Source organism: Carcharodon carcharias, chromosome 10, assembly GCF_017639515.1.
Source record: "Carcharodon carcharias isolate sCarCar2 chromosome 10, sCarCar2.pri, whole genome shotgun sequence".
NCBI lineage: Eukaryota > Metazoa > Chordata > Chondrichthyes > Lamniformes > Lamnidae > Carcharodon > Carcharodon carcharias.
This window is the reverse complement of record NC_054476.1, coordinates 63,396,051-63,416,113: the sequence shown is the minus strand read 5'-3', so window position 1 is coordinate 63,416,113 and position 20,063 is coordinate 63,396,051. Positions and strand designations below refer to the sequence as shown.

Below are 20,063 nucleotides of genomic sequence, written 5' to 3'. Positions count from 1 at the left end.
ATAGATGTAATTGGCACACAGTGGGGAATGAATGATATCCCATCAACATTGATTAGCCTCTGAAAAGTCTTTATTTGAAATTCCATCTTCATGGGGCCAGCCAGTCTGGCAGCCATTGTCATTTCAAGTCTCTTCAGTTGAGGGGTAGTCAATCAGCACCTGGGAAGGCCATTTGTATTTTTAAATAACTTCCCAGAGATATGCTCAGGCATGCCTGTCTCTGTCTGAACAGAAACCACAAAATAAATCACCTGACTCTGCGAGGTCCATTTCAGTGTCCATATCCCTTGTTGCTTCTTAGTCGAGTGTCCATCTCCCAACAAGCTTTATGGGCATATGACCATCTGACCGTAACAACTGTGACTACACTGCAAAAAGTAGCTCATTGGCAGTAAAGCACGCTGGGCACCCCAAAAGGCTATATAAAGAAGAAAGAAAGATTTGCATTAAGTGATTTTTTTCTCTCCTGCTTGGGTGCTTGACAAATGTTGCTCTGCAAGGTCAAAAGATGTGCCAAGCGTGTTGTTTCGAATCAATCGCTCTCTCCTTCGCCCTTTCTCTAAAAAGTTAAATGCAAAGAATGGCAGGACTGCAACTGGAACAGAAATTTCCATTTGTATTTCATTAGAAACAAAGCTTCAGAACGAGAGATTAGAAATAGTTATCTGCTTGCGATCCTGTGTTTTGTATCAACCGAGATAAAGTTGCTTGAATGAATGAATGATGGACTTTGCTTGGAATGCTAATATGTGCAATTGGATAGATGGAAATGTAATTTCTAATCATAACTGACTGTGAAGACAAGCCTCAGCAAAGTATGTTCAGGAAGCTTATATTTCAAGCTATAGTCTAAAAAATTTAACTCGTTGATTAATAAACTATCTGGAAAAGTCAATATTCAAAGAAACTACTTCTAAATCAAAGAAAATAAGCCGCATTATAAATAATCCAGCAGCCCTCTTATTCTTCAATCTTATTTCCTACAGAACAACTTAAAGTACTTCATTGGCTTCAAAGCACTTTGGGAAACCCCAAGGTTGTGAAATGTGCTATATAAAAGCTAGTCTTTCTTTCCTTTCAAGCCTCTTTTGTGTAAAGCTGGTTATGGGAACTCAGAAATTCTCTCACATAACATGCCATCAAAGTCCACGTTGTGAGAATTCACCAGTAAGAGGTCATAAGACAAAAGGGCACATTAATCTCTTTTGGGGTGATTCCAAATTTATTGTACAAGCATTGTGTTGTTTAGTATCTTACTATATCATTCTGCTTCAATGTTACTTTAACTCAAATCACACTAAGTAGTATAGTTTTCCTGTACGTTATTATTCTGAGCAAACACGAAAGCAGGTGAGCCAATCCATCTATTCCCCAGTATGAGATTTACTATAAATTCAGGATATTTCTAAACTTAGGCTTTGCTAACCTATTTCCAGCAGAGGATAAAGACACAAATTTCAGTTCACAAGAGATGCAGCCTGCTATAACCTAGCAGGGAATAAAAGAAAGCTATTGAGGAAAAAATACAGCTTGTACCAAGGAGACTCAGGATCCTCTGCTCTACACAAATTACACAAATCGAACTCCTGACAGCTTTTCTCAGAGCAACATTAAACACACCCTCACTAACCCCTTCCTTTAATTATGCCATTTGGAAATCAGTCATTCATTAAGAGCTATAATGAAATATTACAGGATTTTATGCAGTTCACACATTAGACAAGTCAGTTGTTGCTGCAAATGATTAGTTAGCACTCAGAACTTTCAATTTTCAAGAATTTGAAGCAAAATTGCAGAATCTGAGAAACAAATCACACTACACATGATAAGCCCGGCTCTACAGAATATATGGCAGATCTCGCAGCATGTCACATCATTTACCTTGTGCATTGTGCCACAGGTCTTAATGAACCACACATTATAATAGAGGGTACTATGTACTATGTAGCATTACATCCAACAGTGAGCTTCAGAGCACATAAATGTGACTCCTCCTTACCTGGGATTTCCATCAATATCGGTGGTGTCAGTCCTCTGGGGAGCATCATGAGACACAGCAAGTTGCAGCCAATCTAATTTTCGTGATTTAGGCTGAAGAATGGCCTCTAACAGATGCAATCTACTCATAGAAAACAGACAGAAAATCTTTAGTTCAGGGTTAGCCAATTAGTTGCAAAACACATCATTTCTCTGACCTCCATAGTGGACGAAGACTACTTCCATTATATTTTTAAAAACTTCCCCTAATTATGTCCTGTTCTCTTTTAAAGCTGGATATGGCTCCACAGCATTTGTCCACATGGCCATTCCTCACACAAAAGTTTAGAGAGTGGGGGATAAACAGGCAAATTAGATAAGTCACCCTTTATACTTCTCTGCCAATTTTGATTTCCATTCAGGGCTAATCTGAAATTGCCCAAAGTCAAAATTAGCCCCAGTGAACGTTGTCAAGAATTTTGACTGTGGACAATGTAGCATAGCTGAGCATGATCATCCCTTAACTCAAAGTGAACAACATACACCTTTCAGTGGGGGTCACTGGATACTAATGAAGAGCACAGACACTGATTAATTTTTGCCTTTCCCTTACTCTTAGGTTCAGAGGTCAAATTTAGCATACCTGACATCGCCACAGCTGACACCACCCAATGTAGCAGATATCAGGAATTGAAAAACGAACCAAAGAATTTCACTAATATTTGTGCTCTCAAGGTGGCTCGTCAGCTTGTTGCCATTCATTTTAAATTCTTGAGACTGTCAGAATAATCAAAGGAAAAGGTTGAATTTTGCTCTCCTGGAGAATGTATACTGAAAGCACTTTACAGTCTTTTCCCAGATACAGAATTGCTGTACAGCTAAAGGGAAACTCATCTATAAAGCTTTCAATAATTTACAGAGTACTAACTGAATAAACTGGAAACCATAGTACACAGCACATACTATGTACATACAAACAATATAGTTATATATGCACATCAAGCCTAAGAGAATTGGGCTGATCAAACACTAACCTCTGGTCCTCTGACTTGGATTTAACCAGGTTATCGACATATGCTAAGAAGTGAGCTGGTTGCTTCTGACACAACTCCTTGATGTCTGACGGGAGAATGTGGGGATGGAACTGGACAAGAGACCTCAGTGCAATTTCACCAAATTTCTCGTACATTCTGCAGAGATCACACATACAGTTCAACAGGGAGACATGGCCATCAACAGTCGTAAATATGGTCCTCCATAGCAGACTAAAATCTCAATCAGGCACCCATTGGATTGTTGCAACAGATTACATCTGTGATTCCCTTCACAGTATCACTTCCATGCAGAAGAGAAACCACAACAATAGGATCAACAGTTCTATTAAATCACTATTTTTATAGGGTCTTTTCATTTCCTGTAAGGAAGCTGGCTCTTAATAGGATTCAACTGTCTTCATTTCATGGGAACCAAGAAAAGGTTGACAAACAGAATAGAAGCCCGGCTTAGTCAACATCCCATAGCCAGAAATGGAAGCCCAAAGTCTAGGAGTACAAAGGTCTGCAAAAAGTTACAGAGCCCATATATGCTGTGAATACCAATCCTGTGATATCTTCGCTACATCTAACAATTTTTGGTCAGTCAAGTCCTGAAAGGAGGAAATTAGGAAATAATGAAGCTAGGAAACACACCATGATGAAGCCAGAGCAACACACTCAAAATGCAGGGAGAGCTGGACCAGAGCAATGTTCTCACAATGCAAGAAGGGTGACTAATAGCATAATAGTAGTAGATGATACACACTGCAGCCACAGTGCGCTGGTGGTGCAGACAGATAGTTTCCTATGAAATTCCTAGAAGAGTGAATCCTTTTAGGACCCAACTTCCTGACAGGAAGTGAAACAGCCTATTAAAATAGAATGTCATTATAGCATAATAGTGCAGGTTTACCTGGCTGCATGTGCCAGTAGGAAAGGACTTCTTGACTGCTTCTCACCACCCAATAACTTCAGGACTTTTCGCAGATCTCCATTCTTAATGGTATTGGAGATTGGGTGCGACTGTGTTATCTCTGTAACAGAAATTGATCAAATCAGTCAATACTACTTTACAGTCTGCCCTGGTCCCAGTACCTGCCTAAGCAACACCTAGCACCTGAATCAAACCAATTCATTAGTTACTGCATTTAATAATCACCATCCTAACCACTACTAGCTGCAACCAGCCAGTTTCAAATTACAGCTCTCCCGGCCCCTGGTCACTCCAGTTATAGTCTGGGCTCTAAGCCTGGGCTTCACACAACCCTGATGCGCAGCAACCAGTGCCAAGGGGAAGTCCTCCTTCCACCAACACCACTGTTGCAATCTTTCACATCCCTAGAAAGAATGAAAAAAATGTCAGTCAGATAGTCCCACCACAACCAGCTATTAAGTTAAACAACGGATTAAATGTACACAACAGGCTAACTCTGAATGCACACTCAACCCAATAGCTAAGACAAGACTCAGTGCATACTCTGTAAGGGTTTATATGTGCGTGTAAATGTCAGCAATGTGGAGTGGCCTCATTTAATTTAAGCCCAGCAAGTGAATCCTGTGAGGGAATCCACATCCATGAGAGTTGTCACAGGCTTGATTAGCAGTTAACTAGCCAGCATCAAACTGGGGGGTGGTTGAAGTTCAGTTTTTTAAAGTGTTCTCTTAAGATGCAGAGCACAGCCCGCAAATAATAGGAATTGCAGTTGGCCAAGAAGGCTGAGAATGTTCTATTCCTTAATTTGGAGCTAGTCATTTCATTATATGCTGATATGCAAAATGAAGCCGTTGCAGCAGCCAAGTTTGTGTAGTTCTTGTTAATGTGAAGAGAATCGACAAGAGATAGACTGAATGCTGCTGAAAACTGGAGGATGTTTGCTCATAGTCCTTCTTCTACCATCAGCTGTTGTGAACCTGGACATTTATACATGTAGGTAACGCTTACATCACTGCTCACTGAATAACAATCAGGAGTAGGAAATTTGATTGCTTTTCCTTTCCCTAACCCAGGGTACCAAAGTCAACTGTAGCACTAGCTAATAATCAGCAAACCTAACAGGCAAACATTTCCAGCAAAGATTGAACCCTGAATTCTCCTGGTTTGTATGGTTCAGCTACTTAGTGGATAAGCTTGCCAAGAATCAACTGGTATTTTCAATCAAAACAAATCCAGCAGTGCCCACAGAAATCAACGTGGGCAAAGTCAGTAGGTGCCTTTCATCTTCATTAAGTTCAAATTGAAACCAGGTCAGGAGACAAAAAATGGAAAATCAGTGCTGCCCTCATCAATAGTGGTGAGGAAAAGCTTTTTACATCAAATAAGGAAGAAATATTGAGCCAACTACTCTCCTAGTGTATGATCACACAACATGGATCAACAAATGGCTGGAAGCATGTGGCATAAGATAAGGAAGGGTGCAAGTGAGAGAGAGCAAGGCCACTACAGAATAAACAGCACAGGTATAAAATCAGTGCATAGAAACCAGAGGTTTGCAGTTACCTTGTAACCCTAGGATGAGTGTCTGCCACACCAGAGGAGTAGACCAGTTATGAGCCGTGATGCTGCGCTTTACTCTCATTAAGTCCAACAGGAAGAAATAATTTCGCATATAGAGACAGGCTTGAGTTGCGGTGCCAATTTCAGGCAATTCTGTTGCTGGGAATTTATCTTCAGTCATACTATCAAATATTCCCATCTCAAAACACAAAGTGCTCAGTTCTGTCATGTCCTTAAAGAGATCTGTTGGTATGCTGCAGAAAGGGATTGTCACAAAGGGCACATTCGACAACTCAACTGAAAATGGCTCATCATCTACCACTGGATCCTTGGGTGTGACTCCTTCTTCCATCATTTCTTCTCCATGGTTTAGGATTGGTCCCTCCTGCTCTTGATGGGCAAATGGTACTGATTCTTCTCTCTGCTCTTGATGACTAATCAAGTCTGAATCCACCTCTGGCTCTCGAATCCACCTCTGGCTAAGAACAGATGTTGGCTGTTTCTCCTCTTCTTGAAAACATAGTGACATTGACCCCCCCTCTTCCTCTTGTTGAAAGAATGCTGCTGGTTCCTCCTCATCCTCTTGATGGCTAAAGGTTGGTAACTCCTCTTCCCCACCTTGGTGACTGAGTACGGCTGGCACCTCCAACTCCTTATGGTCAAATGCTGATGACTTCTCTTCCTCTCGATGGCTGAATACTGTTGAATCCTCCTCTGAAGTGCTAATGTCATGCACAGTTTGAGTTTTCACTTTGAACTGAAATGTTTTTTCCAAATGAGGGAGCCAGCATTGGAGTGCTTCCTTCAGAAGGGAAGTGTCAAACAAAACAAGGGGATCCTGTAGCTTAACGCTGTAAAATAGAAGGACAATCCTCAGTCCAAACTAATCACAGACCAGCCAGCCAACTCCAGTCACAGTTACAAAAATTACTGATCCAAGTGGTTATATATCATATTAAATTTTAAACATAAGTGACCCGAAATCCTTCACCTGATTCATATTAATCTACCAAATTTAACAGGGTTTACAATTAACCAATATAGAAAATCTCTGGTTCAAAAAGTGGCCTGTGGCAAATTAACTGACCTCAGTTAAGGCAGCAGTATGAATGCTACATTAGTCAAACATACTGGTGCCAGAACTGGTGCAGGAAAGAGAAAAAAAGGAGGGGGAGAAATCAGGTGGGGACAGATTCAACTTCAGCCACAATGTCCACTATTGATTAAAGCTGATACTCCCTGTCCATGATAATAGAAGAAAAAGTACTTGGCTGAGGGACCACCATGGTATTTTCCTCCAGTAAGTCAGGGCCTTCTAGAGACAAAATTGCAGTGGGAAAAACGGAACTGCGCTGTTTCATGTACACAAGATTTGCATGGGTGCTTTGAATGTACTGTGTCATATCTTGTCTGATCATGGTCAATGGAGTAGTGCATAGGGCCTTTAACTCTCAATAGTATGTTATCTGCTCTGGGATTGATTAACAGAAGCAGAGTAACTCCCCCTCTACCCTGCTTTAACAATGCTCTGTCTGTTCTGGGACTGATCGATGGGGCAGGGTAAAAGGGATTTTACCCTACTTCTAACAGTGCTGTATCAGTCCTGGGAGTTACAGAACAGTGTAGAGGGAGCCTTACTTTCCATAAAACCTGTGCTTTAAACTTACACGAAAGCGCTTGGTACCGACAGTGAATGCCCAAAACGGAAAGTGTTTCATTCCTCAGCACTCATTAAACATATAACATTCACAGAAAAATCAAAGAAACACTGGTATTCACACTCACACAGCCTCTGCTGTTGCCAGTCGCAGCTCCTGCAGTTTGTCCACCTCCTGAGACTTGTTACCAATGCTCAAGCTGCGATGAGACAGCAAATTATAGTTATAATTAACATCCATCACTACATTCAGACAAGTTTAACCCTGACACTTTAGGCCTTGCTCTGATCCTGTGCTCTATGCCCACTTCTGGCTTCTGAACTTCTTTCAATAATTATCCTTAAATTTACATAATTTTTCCCTAATTTAAGAGTCAGATTACTAGAATAAACTTTTGCCTTCTGGGCTTTGCAAACAGCATTAGGAATCATGGGTTGATCTGAAGCTTTGAAGGATGTCAGCTTTTGAGGGTCAGTAGATAAAAGAGATGATAGAGGCCCCTTCCCTGATGGCCTACTGAGTAAAAACATCATTTACTATAGTACTAAGCAGCAGGGTTCTGTGCTGAAATAGCTGATCACACTTAGTGTACCACAGCCATTCTGCTTTGTCTAGCTGGGAGTGGGGAAGCAGGGAGGGAGTTGGAAAGGAAAACACTCATAGTCATTGGTGACCCATGCTGGAAAGTGATTACATAAGGCCATTGGACAAGTAGCAAATCAAGCTTAACTACGAGGTTTCTAAAGTAAAGACTCTTGCCTAGACTCAAAGTTAAGTGAGTTCAACAATTTCAGACTGTAAATTCCATCACCTATTTTGTTTCCTTCTCTTTGCTTGTTTTTTTTTCATTCAGCCAGCAACACACCTGCTCTAGGTACATCTTTCTTTTCTTTTTGTGCCCAATCATCATTCCCTTTGGCCCTGGTGGACCAAATTTTGTCATTCGATTTCTCCTGTCTTCCACCCTATCACAGACCTTCCTTTAGTCTTTGTCCCACCCTCCCCTTGTTCAAAACCTATTACATTTCTAACTTTTCCCACTCCTAATGAAAGGTCACAGACCTGAAATGTTAACTCTGTTTCTCTCTCTACACAGACGCAGCCTAACCTCCTGAGTTTTTTTTTTCCAGCATTTTCTGTTTACTATTTTGGATTTCCAGCACCCGCAGTATTCTATTTTTTGATTAGGAGAATAGAAAGCCTGACTTGTACCAAGATCACAGCCAGGAGTGGTGGCCCATGTTTCTGTAGCTGAGAGTCAGGGAAGAATTGTAACTTTGTGACTAAATGGGTCATCTGGTTTCAGATTAATATTGGTAAAGAATTATGTCAAAACAATAGAGCTGCTAAATCACTCATGAGAAAAGGGCTCTCTTACTCGTGCTCCAGATCCTGTATACGTGCTGCTGGAGTGACTAGAACTTCACACTGTAGCTCACCATCTTTTATTTCTGGTTTGACTCGGAAGTCAGAGTTGGGATGAAGTGTACTGATAGTTTCTTTTGTTTTCTTGACAAAGCTGGAGACACTGTAAAACAGGTCAAAGGGTTCAAGAGAAATGTACAAATTGTTGCTTCTGCAGAGACACAGGGCAGCTAATCAGGCATGTTGTTAGGTTTATACATGGACACGTGCTTACCTTGCCAGCTCCCACAATAACAATCGCAAGATATGTTTGGACAAAGAAGACTCTTCTGTCCATCTGATCTCAACATTCCCAAATACCAACCCTGTTTTTCTCCTCATGACAGAGGCCACATGAATCAAACATCATGGTGTCAAACACCCTTCCTGGCAACTTATTCCAGCCATTACTATCTTTTGGGTAAAAACAAATACTTCTTGGCATTTGTCCGAAGCTCGCTGCTCACAACCCTGAACTTGTACCCTTCTCTGTCTGCTGCCTGACACAAATGAAATTACTGTTCTGGTTTTACCTTTCCTGGACTATCTTGTTCTTTCCTATCCAGTACCACATCTACCTGTCAAGTTCCCTCAAGACATTCCAGATATTCACTGTCCTCAGAAAGCAGACATGCAAGAGATTACATGCACAATGCATTTGAGCTCAATATGGGGATGTAATCCATCAGCAGCTGAAAGTGAGCGCACAATTATTCAGAAGGTTGAAAGGAGGAAATAATTCATCAAAAGGATGAGAGCCTGACATGTGTAGACAGTCCATCAGAGCCTTACCAGTGGGGTGTTACATCTCCTCGGCAGGAAGAGTGGGCAGCGCTGCAATAAGGCTGCTTCTGCCTAATGGGAGATTTCATTAGAGCTTAAGAAATAAGAGCTGGAGTGGGCCATCTGCCCCTTCGAGCCTTATCGGCTATTCAATAAAATCATGGCTAATCTTCTACCTCAACACGTTCCCACACTGTCCCACGTTTCCCTTAGTTCTCTATTGACCTTTGTCTTGAATATACTGAATGACTAACTATTCACAGCTCTCTGTAGTAGAGAATTCCAACATTCACAACCCTGTGAGTGAAGAAATTCTAGGGAACTTAGGCCTAGCCTGCTCAAAGCCGAAGAGAATTTAAAATGAAAAATAATATATAAATATGAATGAAGTGCAGTGAACAGAAAACAAGGATCGATGTTTTTTCTGGCAATGTTTTCTCCTCCTTGTCAATCCTACTTGGAGTACAACTCCACAGACACCAATTACATCTTATAGCCCATGCAATCTATCCTAGTCTGAGGATTGGAAGTACAAATGGGCTATTTGATCACTGATACATCACAGCACAGGCCAATCCTGTCTTCACTTAATTTGATACATGTGTACATTCCAGTAGTAGTCAATGACTGAAGTTTTTCCCTACATAGCTCAATGTACTAAAACAAAATGCCCTAAATGCTATCGACCCTCCACTAGAGAAACAGATAACGAATCGATCCCAGAATCTCATGCTCATCTGATTCAACTACACATACTTTACCAGGAGTAACTGTGTTTGTTGGTGTCTCATGTCAACATTTGCACTGGTATTGGCAGCATTTACCTTTCCTTCATAGCCTGCAAAGAGACTCGTGGAGATGTGGAACGGAATGACAATGGAAGATGAAATGGAATCAGTGTTTCACTCCGATCACCTTCAATATTCAAAGAAGAATGGGAGACATTGTCTAATAAATGGAAACAGAAACAAAACGACATCAATGGAGAACAGCACACCTCCCATTTGGCACAGGTCCAAGCCATATATCAGATGATGTGCTACAATAATAAAAAAAATGCAACAAATGAATGTTCCAAGCAGCATTCCTATTAATCTGCAGTGTGCTATAAAGGTGGATTTAGGGTTAAAACTTGGTGGCAATGCATGTTGAACTGACAAGTGGGCTAATTTTCTGTGTGGCATTTCTCAATGGCACTGTCCTCAGTTAAGTAAATCAAGCAGAGTTTCAGCAAAGCACAGATTTAGCCACAGTTAAATTTTCTTCCCCAAGGGCATCATCTGTCCTTACCCTGCTCTCTTTGCTCTTCCTCCTGTACTGAAGTAAATTCCCTCAGTCTCTCCTCTTCAGACAGATGGCTGTGCAATGAACCAGAATCCTCATCCGATTGGCTGCCTCGACGGCTAATCACGCGATAAATGCCTGAATCTAGGACATTAAAACTCTCCTGATGGAAAAGAAGCTTCAAAATTTAAATACAGCAGCTTTTCACAATTTTAAGTTGCAATGCAGAAACTTCACTGAGGTGAAAAGGGTCATGTTAAACTCATGTTAGCAGAAAAAAGCTCCAATCTCACTTGGGGAGCACATTCCCCTTCCCCCTGTGTCCCCTCAGCTGACACAAAGAAAAGGAAGACTTCATCAACCATGGCGCCAGGAAGGTATTCTCCAAGCAGGGGGTACCCATTCCCTCCAGCTTCATATTTTGTTAACGATGATTAAAAAAAAAGCAAAGAGGCCAAGCCAGAAAGGCCAATCAGGGAGAGGCAGTCAATTATAATTCTCTTCTTTAAAAACTGATTGCTCCACATTCCAACTTCCACACCGTCTGCCCGAGAACACGGACCATTTTCTGGATACATTTCCCTGGGATACATTTCCTCATTCAAGCAGTTACTGTTCCTGCATGAGCCTAGATCAGTGTTGTCCAACACAAATCAGCCATAGACATACGGCAAATTCATGCTGTTCATTTTTAGAGCCACATGATATGAACATGGGTGTCACTCACTAGACCATGTTGCTATTAGACAGGGGTCACATATCAGTCAGACTGCAATTATGTTTATCAGTATCTATTTTGATGGAAGGTTTTTCTCTCCACAGATGCTACCTGACCTGCTAAGTTTTGTTTCATTCGCTCATGGGATGTGGTCATTGCTGACTAGGCCAGCAGTTCTTGCCCATCCCTAATTGCCCTTGTTCAGAGGGCATTTGAGAGTCAACCAGACCAGACAAGGATGGCAGATTTTCTTCCCTAAAGGACATTAGTGAACCAGATGGGTTTTTACAACAATTGGCAATGGCTTCATGGTCGTCATCAGACTTTTAATTCCAGATTTTTATTGAATTCAAATTTCGCTATTTGCCGTGGTGGGATTCAAACTCTGGGGCCAGGATTTTACAGCCCATCCCGCCCAGTGGGATATTACAGTCCCACCAAACTGAATGGAGATTTAAATGGCTTGCCGCATCCTCCGAGGGGAGACACGCCACAACAAGGGCTGTAAAATCTTGGCCTGGGCTCTGGATTACTAGTCCATTGATAATACCACTATGCCACCACTACCTCAGCATTCTGTGTTTCTATTTTTTAAAATCAGAATATAGTGCAGTTGTCAGGTTTCTAGTGGCCTCGAAACTGAAAACTCACTTGCTGATTGAAACAAAACAAATAGTCTGCCATTTGTACCTTCTCTCTCCCTGTTCTCCATGGGTGCCTCCATTTAGATCTGCGAGGTCACTGAGTGAAGTGCTATTAAAGGACAGGCCTTCGGAAGGCCAGCAGTCTAATTGCTCCCAAACGTTTCTTGGGAAACCCAGTGACACAGGATGCTAAGTGAAAAACTTGGTTTTGACTAGCTAGTAGTTTGTGGTTTTCACAAAACAGTTGCAGTGCTTGGCTGCCAATGATAGCTAAAATGTGCAATTTTGGCAAGTTGGGGTAGTACAGCACCATCCAATTGTGCTCAGCCATCATCTTAAAAGATTTGTTGAAAGGAGTGATTGAAAGGATTAAGGCACCATTGGTTTAAAAGGAGAGATTACAGGATGTTGGCCATGAGCAAAAGGTCTATTAATTGTTTGGACACTGTGTTCAGAAATGGCAGGAAACTGAGTAAGGCAAAAGTCAGAGTGCAGGAGCTAATATGTGGAGATTTGACAATTCCTGTCCTTCCCTGAGTCTCCTACTATATTAATTCTGATAAAATAGAGACACTTTACTCTTGAAGAAATTTCTTTTTTTTGAAATAAACTGGAACACACTGTTAGAAACAGGGCACATCAATTAACAGATTGTCACCGACCTTAAGAGTATAAACAGCAGGCTTACTTTACTAAGCAGTTGGATTGCAAAGTCCTTTTGATGGTATTCCCCTGGCTCTGGCAATGAGTTTATTGGTCTTGATTGCTAAAGGTTTAAAACCTCAGACTATTTTCAAAAGGTTGTTCATTAGTTTTACCAATATTGCATATAATTTTGTATCATTTGGAGAATATGGGAACCTGATCACCACAAATATGGCAAGCACGGAAATCCTATTAGACAACACTCGCCTAGCTGATGCATGTTAGTAGACTGCTTAACCCCTTGGAGCAGCACTGCAAAGCTGCAATTCATAGCCACTTTCCAATTTACCCACCAAATCAGTTCTGAAATCAACAGATATTTCTCAAGAGCTAAAGTTGACTGACCACAGGATATTTTCAAGATTCAATACATATTGAAACCCCACCACGAAACCCTCACCCCGAGCTAAAAGCCAGTAATCTCAGCAGATACCTTGTACTCAAATATTGCATTACGGTGAAAGGTCATCACAAACCACATACATGAGAGGAAAAGCTGCTCCTGCGACTACTGCAGGCTGAGTCAAAGGGCTCCAACTTCACCAACACCTCTTCCAATCGGGCAACAAGGTAGCTCTGCGTGGCAGCATCCAGCTGTGACTTCAGGTGTTCCAGTCTGTCCACAGGCAACAGCTTACGGGTCTGAGAACACGAGTACCAACAATAAGTTCATTGTCATAAAACAATATGGCTCAATCAAAACTGCATTTTGGAAGCCATTTCTACAGGGGACTCTAATTACTCAACTCCTCAAACATTACCACCCCCGGGTCCTTTTTAATAAAAAAAACTGTCATAGTCCAACCTATGTAATAGTGATCATATTACACAATATTCCTCACTTCCCACAACGGTGACTATACCATATTACACAGTCCTTCCCACATCAGGGAATCCATTACAAACTGCCCACTTTCGCCATGTAAGAGTTACTCCATCATACAGGGGCCCCTGTGTAACAGTGGCCCATATAATGAGATCTTTCCTCAATCTACATCTAATTGGGGTACATTACCCTGTAATTCTCATGTAACAATTTCATTAGAGGGAAGCCAAGTATTAAGGGGAGTTCAAGATTATCAAGATTCCAACCAAGATGCCAACCCTTGGGCATGCATGGTGAGAAACCCCTCCCACGTTTCAACAACCCTCAAACCACAGACTCTGAATATTTAGCACAAATCCTGTCTGTTTCAAGGGTTTCTACATTAATCCTTGACAAAAATAGCTCTTTAAAATTGCTTTAAGAGCTCAAATATCAAGCATCACAAACATATTGCTAGCTCAAGGTATCTGGATTCAAGTGTAACACTGGCAGCAGATGCTCACCCTGCTTGCAATAATGCAGTGCTGGAAGAGACAGCAGACTTGAGCAGCCAGGGTCCACATGTCTCGCTGAAGCAGACGCTCTATGCATCGCTCTCCTGACCACAGACATAGGTGAGTTACCCGCCCATCAGTGTGGAGACAGAACAGTTCGTTCTTGTAAACAGATATATTTTGTACATCTGGAAAGAAAAAAGAAAAGAGAAGTGAGGACAAATCAGAGACTAAACGGTCTGGAGTTACAAGGAGCTTGCTGAACCTTGCACAACAGAACAGCTTCATGTGTATTACATTCACAGAGAGAAACCAACTTGAATATATGTGTCCATTCTCTCAGTTGCAATAAAAATATCCACACTCCATACCAAAAGCATGCCGAGCTTGTGAGGGGGCTCTCAAAGTTCTAGTGATTTAGCTAGAGTCTCTTCAATTGGTGAGGAAACAGGATCCCAACCATCCCTGCTCAAGTAATCAGCTACAAGGGACATCCCATTAATAGAATTCAAGGTACTTAGTTGCCTTCAGTACCAATGCTTTCAATAAATCAACAGGAACTGTACATTGCTGGCCCTACGAAGGGATAGCCATTCTCCCTCTAATTGCAGCCATCAGAAACTTCAACTTTGCCATCACCAACAGGAACTGCTTCCTTTTGTAAGTATGACTGAGCAAGAGTAACACAGGATATTACTCCAGTCATGCTCCACGTTGTATGCAAGAATTTTGACTGGAATTTTCCAGTCAACAGGCTTCCCAACAATAATGGGAATTGGAACCTCCCAGATAACTTGTAACATATACTTTATTGTACCAGGAGAGGGAGAAAGAGAGGCAAGCAGAATATAGGGTGCATGTATGGTAAATTTTTTATTCATTTACGGGATGTGGACATCACTGGCTAGGTCAGCATTTTATTGCCCATCCTTAATTGCCCTCAAGATGGTGGTGAGCTGCCTTCTTGAACTGCTGCAAACCCTGTATTTGGTTGATTGACTCAGTATCTGGTAGGAGGTGACTTGGCTCAAGATTCATCCTGCTGGTTAATACTGACTCAAGTACAGTTGGTCATGGAGTATAAGACAGCCCCATTTTTTAGCACCAAAAGTCAAAAGTTAGGCCTATACCCGCTGTATAAGTTGACTCCTCTTTGCTGCTAAGAAATGCTATACACACATTAGGAGTCGGACTCAATTGTTCACCTGAGAAATGCATGTTTTACTCACTTTTAAGTCAGCACACGGGATCAAGCAGGCGATACGGACTATGTTGCCAAGAAGATGCACAGGAGTTTAAGACACACTCAGACAGAGCATACCGCACATGGCAAGTAACAAACAGATATATGTGTCCTCCGACAAACAGTACGAAGCTTGTTTCAAGCTAAAAATTGTAACATTTATTGACTCATAACTGTGCTGCAGCGAGGGAATTCATTGTTAGTGAAAAGCTGGTGCAAGAATGCAAGGAGGAGGAATCCGCCCTGAAGAAGATGCCCAAGGCCAAATGCACCATCACAACAGAGACTAGCCACTACCCTTGAGAAACATGTATCAGAATGGGTCCTTGAAGATTGTCAGAATGATTACATTGTCACCTGAAATGCAACGCATGTATTTGCACCTAAGCAGGCCAAATCAAACCTGGAGCTCAGCAAAGATTTCACAGCAACAGCTAGTTGATGTAGCACTTTAAGGAACAAAAATGTCCAGTGTTGCGGCACAAGACCAAGGTCGCTCAGAGACTACAAGAAGCTCTTGATAAAAGCAAAATACTATGGATTCTGGAAATCTGAAAAAAAAAGTGCTAGTAAAGGTCAGCCAGTCTGGCAGCATCTGTGAAGAGAGAAACAGAGTTAACGTTTCAAGTCTATATGACTCTTCTTCAAAGTTAAAGAGCTCTGAAGAGTCATGTGGACTTGAAATGTTAACTCTGTTTCTCTATCCAGACACTGCCAGGCCTGCTGAGTTTTACCAACATTTTCTATTTTCATTAAAAAAGATCTTGATGCCAAAGTTACCAGCTTCCAGCGATTCATCAGACAGCAGCAAAAACACTAGTACCCATTATGGCACATCAGCAACATGAATGAAATGTCAAGAATTTCAACATGCCCAGCAACTGTATCTTGAAGTTTAAAAGTTGCAAAACAGTTCTGATGAAAACCACAGGACATGAGAAGTCAAGATTCACTGTGGTACCAACCTACGGTGTGGCCGATGGAACAAACTTAAAGCCTATGGTAATTTTCAAACTTAAAACCATGCCGAAGATCAAGTTCCCTGCATGAGTTTTTATGTACATCCATGACAACAGTTGGATGGACGAGGACGGAGTGAAATTGTGGATCAACAATGTGTGGAATAGGTGTCCCGGTGGCTTACTCAGAGAACATAGCTTGTTAGTGTGGGACATGCTCAGGACCCATATAACCAGTGAGATCAAGAGATGCCTGCGAAGAAATAGCACCCAAATTTCAGTTATACCAGGGAGTCTAACAACTATAGTTCAACCTTTGGATGTGTGCCTCCACGTGATATGCAAGGAACAGAGCTGCGCCAAATAGAATAAGCAGATGGCTGATGGAGAAAAACATCTTCACAAAGAATGGAAATATGCATGCTGCCCCCCCTTGATTTTTATGTGCTTCCGCCATCAAATCATGGGATGCTATTAATGTGCAAACTGTCATCAGATCACTCAAAAAATGCAGAATATCCAATTCAATGGGTGGAGAGGAATATGATTTGTTTTGGAGGGATGATTCTAAAACTGAAGTGCCACATAGTGGGATCCTTACGAGATGCCATAGCCAAAGAGAATCAGAATGAATTCAATGTACCTGCACCAGATGTTGAAGACAATGTATTTGTTGGTTTTAAAAACATTTTGATTGCGGTTAAAGGTATCGTTGTAGAACTAATTCGTCCAATAAGACACGACAGATTGATTTAATTTGGATTTCAGGAGTTTTTCTTTCCCCATTTCAAAATGGCGACCACTTACACCAACACCAGCAGTTCACATTTTATACTTGGCATATAAGTCGGCACTCATTTTTGGAAGGATTTTGAGGTTCAAATGTCAATTTGTGCGCCTCAAACTACAGTAGTCCAAATCCATCCATCCATCTAAAGACAGAAGTGCCAAGTGGCTAATCCATTTCATCCTCCTCCTGAATGCCCACCATCACAGGTCTTCAGACAATTCGTTGCATTCCTCATGATATGGAGAAATGGCTGAAGGCAATTGGTACAGCAAACACTACAGGCCCTGACAACATCTCAGCTATAGTGCCAAAGATTTATGTTCCAGAACTAACTGCATCCCTACCCCTGCTGTGCAAGCATAGTTACAATGCTGGCATCTACCCAACAATGTGGAAAATTAGCACAGCATGTCCTGTCCACAAAAGACAGGACAAATCCAATCATGCCCATTCCACCCAATCAGTCTACTTTCAAATCAAAGTGACGTAATGTGTAATTGACAGTGCTTTCAAGCAGAATTTTCAGAGCACTAACATGCTCATTAGTACTTAGTTTAGGTTTCACCTGGGCCATTCCAGCCTTAGTCCAAACATAGACAAAAGAGCTGCATTCCAGAGATAACGTGAGAGTGACATGCCTTTGCCATCAGGGTAGTATTTGACCAAGAGTGGGAAGCCCTCATTGACAACATCCTGGGAGTTACCATTGACCAAAAACTTACCTAGACCAGCCATACAAATACTGGGGCTACAAGAACAGGTCAGAAGCAGGGAATTGTATGGCTAGTAACTTCACCTCCCAACTCCTGTAACCATTTACAAGGCACAATTCAGGAGCATGATGGAATACTTTCCACTCGCCTGGATGGGTGCAGCTTCAATAACACTCAAGTAACTTGACACTTGTTGTGAATACAATATCTAGTTCATAAGTCATATGTTTTTGAATATAACTTCTGTGAATTAAAATTTCAACTGTAGAAAATGGGGGCATAGGATTGAAAAACTGATAAGCAACCCTGAAGTAAATGCAATTCAAACAAGCTTGGAGTTTATTACACTTAAAAAAGGTTGGGGCCACATTAACTTAAGAAGTCAGAGCTAGCAATTCTGGGAAAGAGGGTTGTAAAAACTCAAATAGGGATAGAAATTATTTGTATGGGTGCAGAGTTAAAGAGTTACATTGAAGGTAAAATAATTTGTTTGCATTTCTGCTTGGATCATCCCAAGGCATGCCACATCATGGAGATGGGATGTGTTTAATTTATCTGTTCTTTGGGAACAGACAAAGGCAGTTGTGGCTTTGCTTTGGTGAACACTGCATCTCACCAGATTGAGAGTGCCAGAGGAGATGATAGTCAGTTAGGCCTGCATTATCAGCAGAGAAAATACTAACTTCATCTTTCACAGGTGGGGCTCTCAGTTTGGATTTGGCTCCACAAATATCCCCATCTTCAATGATCAGGGGGAAAACTCTCCACTGGTTGGAGTCATACCTAGCACAAAGGAAGATAGTTGTGGTTGTTGGAGATCAGTCATCTCAGCTCCAGGACATCACTGCAGGAGTTCCTCAGGGTAGTGTCCGAGGCCCAACCATCTTCAGCTGTTTCATCAATGACCTTCCTCCTATCATTTGGTGGGGATATTCGCTGATGATTGCACTATGTTCAGCACCATTTGCAACTCCTCAGATACTGAAGCAGTCCATGTCTAAGTGCAGCAAGACCTGGACAATATCCAGGCTTAGACTGACAAGTGGCAAGTCACATTCACGCCACACAAATGCCATCTCCAAAAAGAGAGAATCTAACCATCACCTCTTGATGTTCAATGGCATTACCATCACTGAATCCCCCACTTTCAATACCCTGGGGATTACCATTGACCAGAAACTGAATGAGCCAGCCATATAAATACTGTGGCTACAAAAGCAGGTCAGAGGCGAAGAATCCTGTGACAAGTAACTCACCTCTTGACTCCCCAAAGTCTGTTCACTATCTACAAGACACAAGTCAGGAGTGTGATGGAATACTCCCCACTTGCCTGGATGAGTGCAGCTCCCACAACACTCAAGAGGCTTGACACCGTCCAGGACAAAGCAGCCCACTTGATTGGCACCACATTCACAAATTTGCACTCCCTCCACCACTGCACACAGGAGCAGCAGTGTGTACCATCCACAAGATGCACTGCAGGAATTCACCAAGGCTCCTTAGATAGCACTTTCCAAACCCATGACCACTACCATCTAGAAGGGCAAGGGCAGCAGTTAGATTGGAACATCACTACCTGAAGTTCCCCTCCAAGTCACTCACCATCCTGACTTGAAATATATTACCATTCCTTCACTAGGTTGCTAGGTCAAAATCCTGGAACTCCCTTCCTAACAGCACTGTTGGTGTACCTAAACCACATGGACTGCAGTGGTTCAAGAAGGCAGCTCACCACCACCTTCTCAAAGGCAACTAGGAATCAGCAATAAATGCTGGCCCAGCCAGCAAAGGCCACATCTCGTGATTGAATTAAAAAGAAAAGCAATTGGAAGATTTGCTCTAGCTTGCATCTAGTGGAAGAAATCTACAGTGGTGTTCATAGAGCCTTGTAACAGAAAGTAGTCAATAGAGTTAGCCTGGTAAGCTGTGGGAAGGCAGGATATCTGCCAACAACCCAAACAAGGAACTGAGGCCTGTAAAGAAAAGAGGAGGGTCATGTAGCTAAAAGCTAATAGAAGTGCCCCCATTTTAGCTTACTTCAAAAGAATAGTTGGAATACTAAGAAAGATTAAAGTAAATTGCAGGATTCTATGGCATACTGTTTGGGTCCCAAAAAAAGTGAATGCACATTTAAGATATCAAGAACCTTTGTGTATGAAGGGGGGTGGGGGGGGAATAAAACGTAAAACTGAGTTTATAGCATAAATAATTATAATCTACAGTGTTAATAGTGCTTACTTTGATTAATGGTTTTGATATGCAATAAAATTGTTCTTGTTTAAAAAAAGTAACATCTTGTGGTATAGTTCGATTGATTAATAGCTTGGTATTCGGATC

At 41.7% G+C, this 20,063-nt stretch overlaps 1 protein-coding gene across 3 annotated transcripts in view; it reads right to left on the bottom strand.

Moving 5' to 3' along the window:
- Positions 1-20,063, bottom strand: part of hps5 (HPS5 biogenesis of lysosomal organelles complex 2 subunit 2) — a 49,839-nt gene that overhangs the window by 6,120 nt on the left and 23,656 nt on the right. For 2 of the 3 annotated variants that reach the window (XM_041198024.1, XM_041198026.1), the window contains 10 exons: positions 14,031-14,209; positions 13,185-13,343; positions 10,641-10,797; positions 10,175-10,298; positions 8,542-8,691; positions 7,291-7,362; positions 5,509-6,356; positions 3,925-4,045; positions 3,012-3,167; positions 2,000-2,119 (listed from right to left, as the gene is read on the bottom strand). In XM_041198024.1, coding sequence (XP_041053958.1) covers positions 2,000-2,119; positions 3,012-3,167; positions 3,925-4,045; positions 5,509-6,356; positions 7,291-7,362; positions 8,542-8,691; positions 10,175-10,298; positions 10,641-10,797; positions 13,185-13,343; positions 14,031-14,209 — 2,086 coding nt within the window. The remainder of the gene's footprint in view (positions 1-1,999; positions 2,120-3,011; positions 3,168-3,924; positions 4,046-5,508; positions 6,357-7,290; positions 7,363-8,541; positions 8,692-10,174; positions 10,299-10,640; positions 10,798-13,184; positions 13,344-14,030; positions 14,210-20,063) is intronic. The other variant, XM_041198025.1, reaches the window with a different exon arrangement.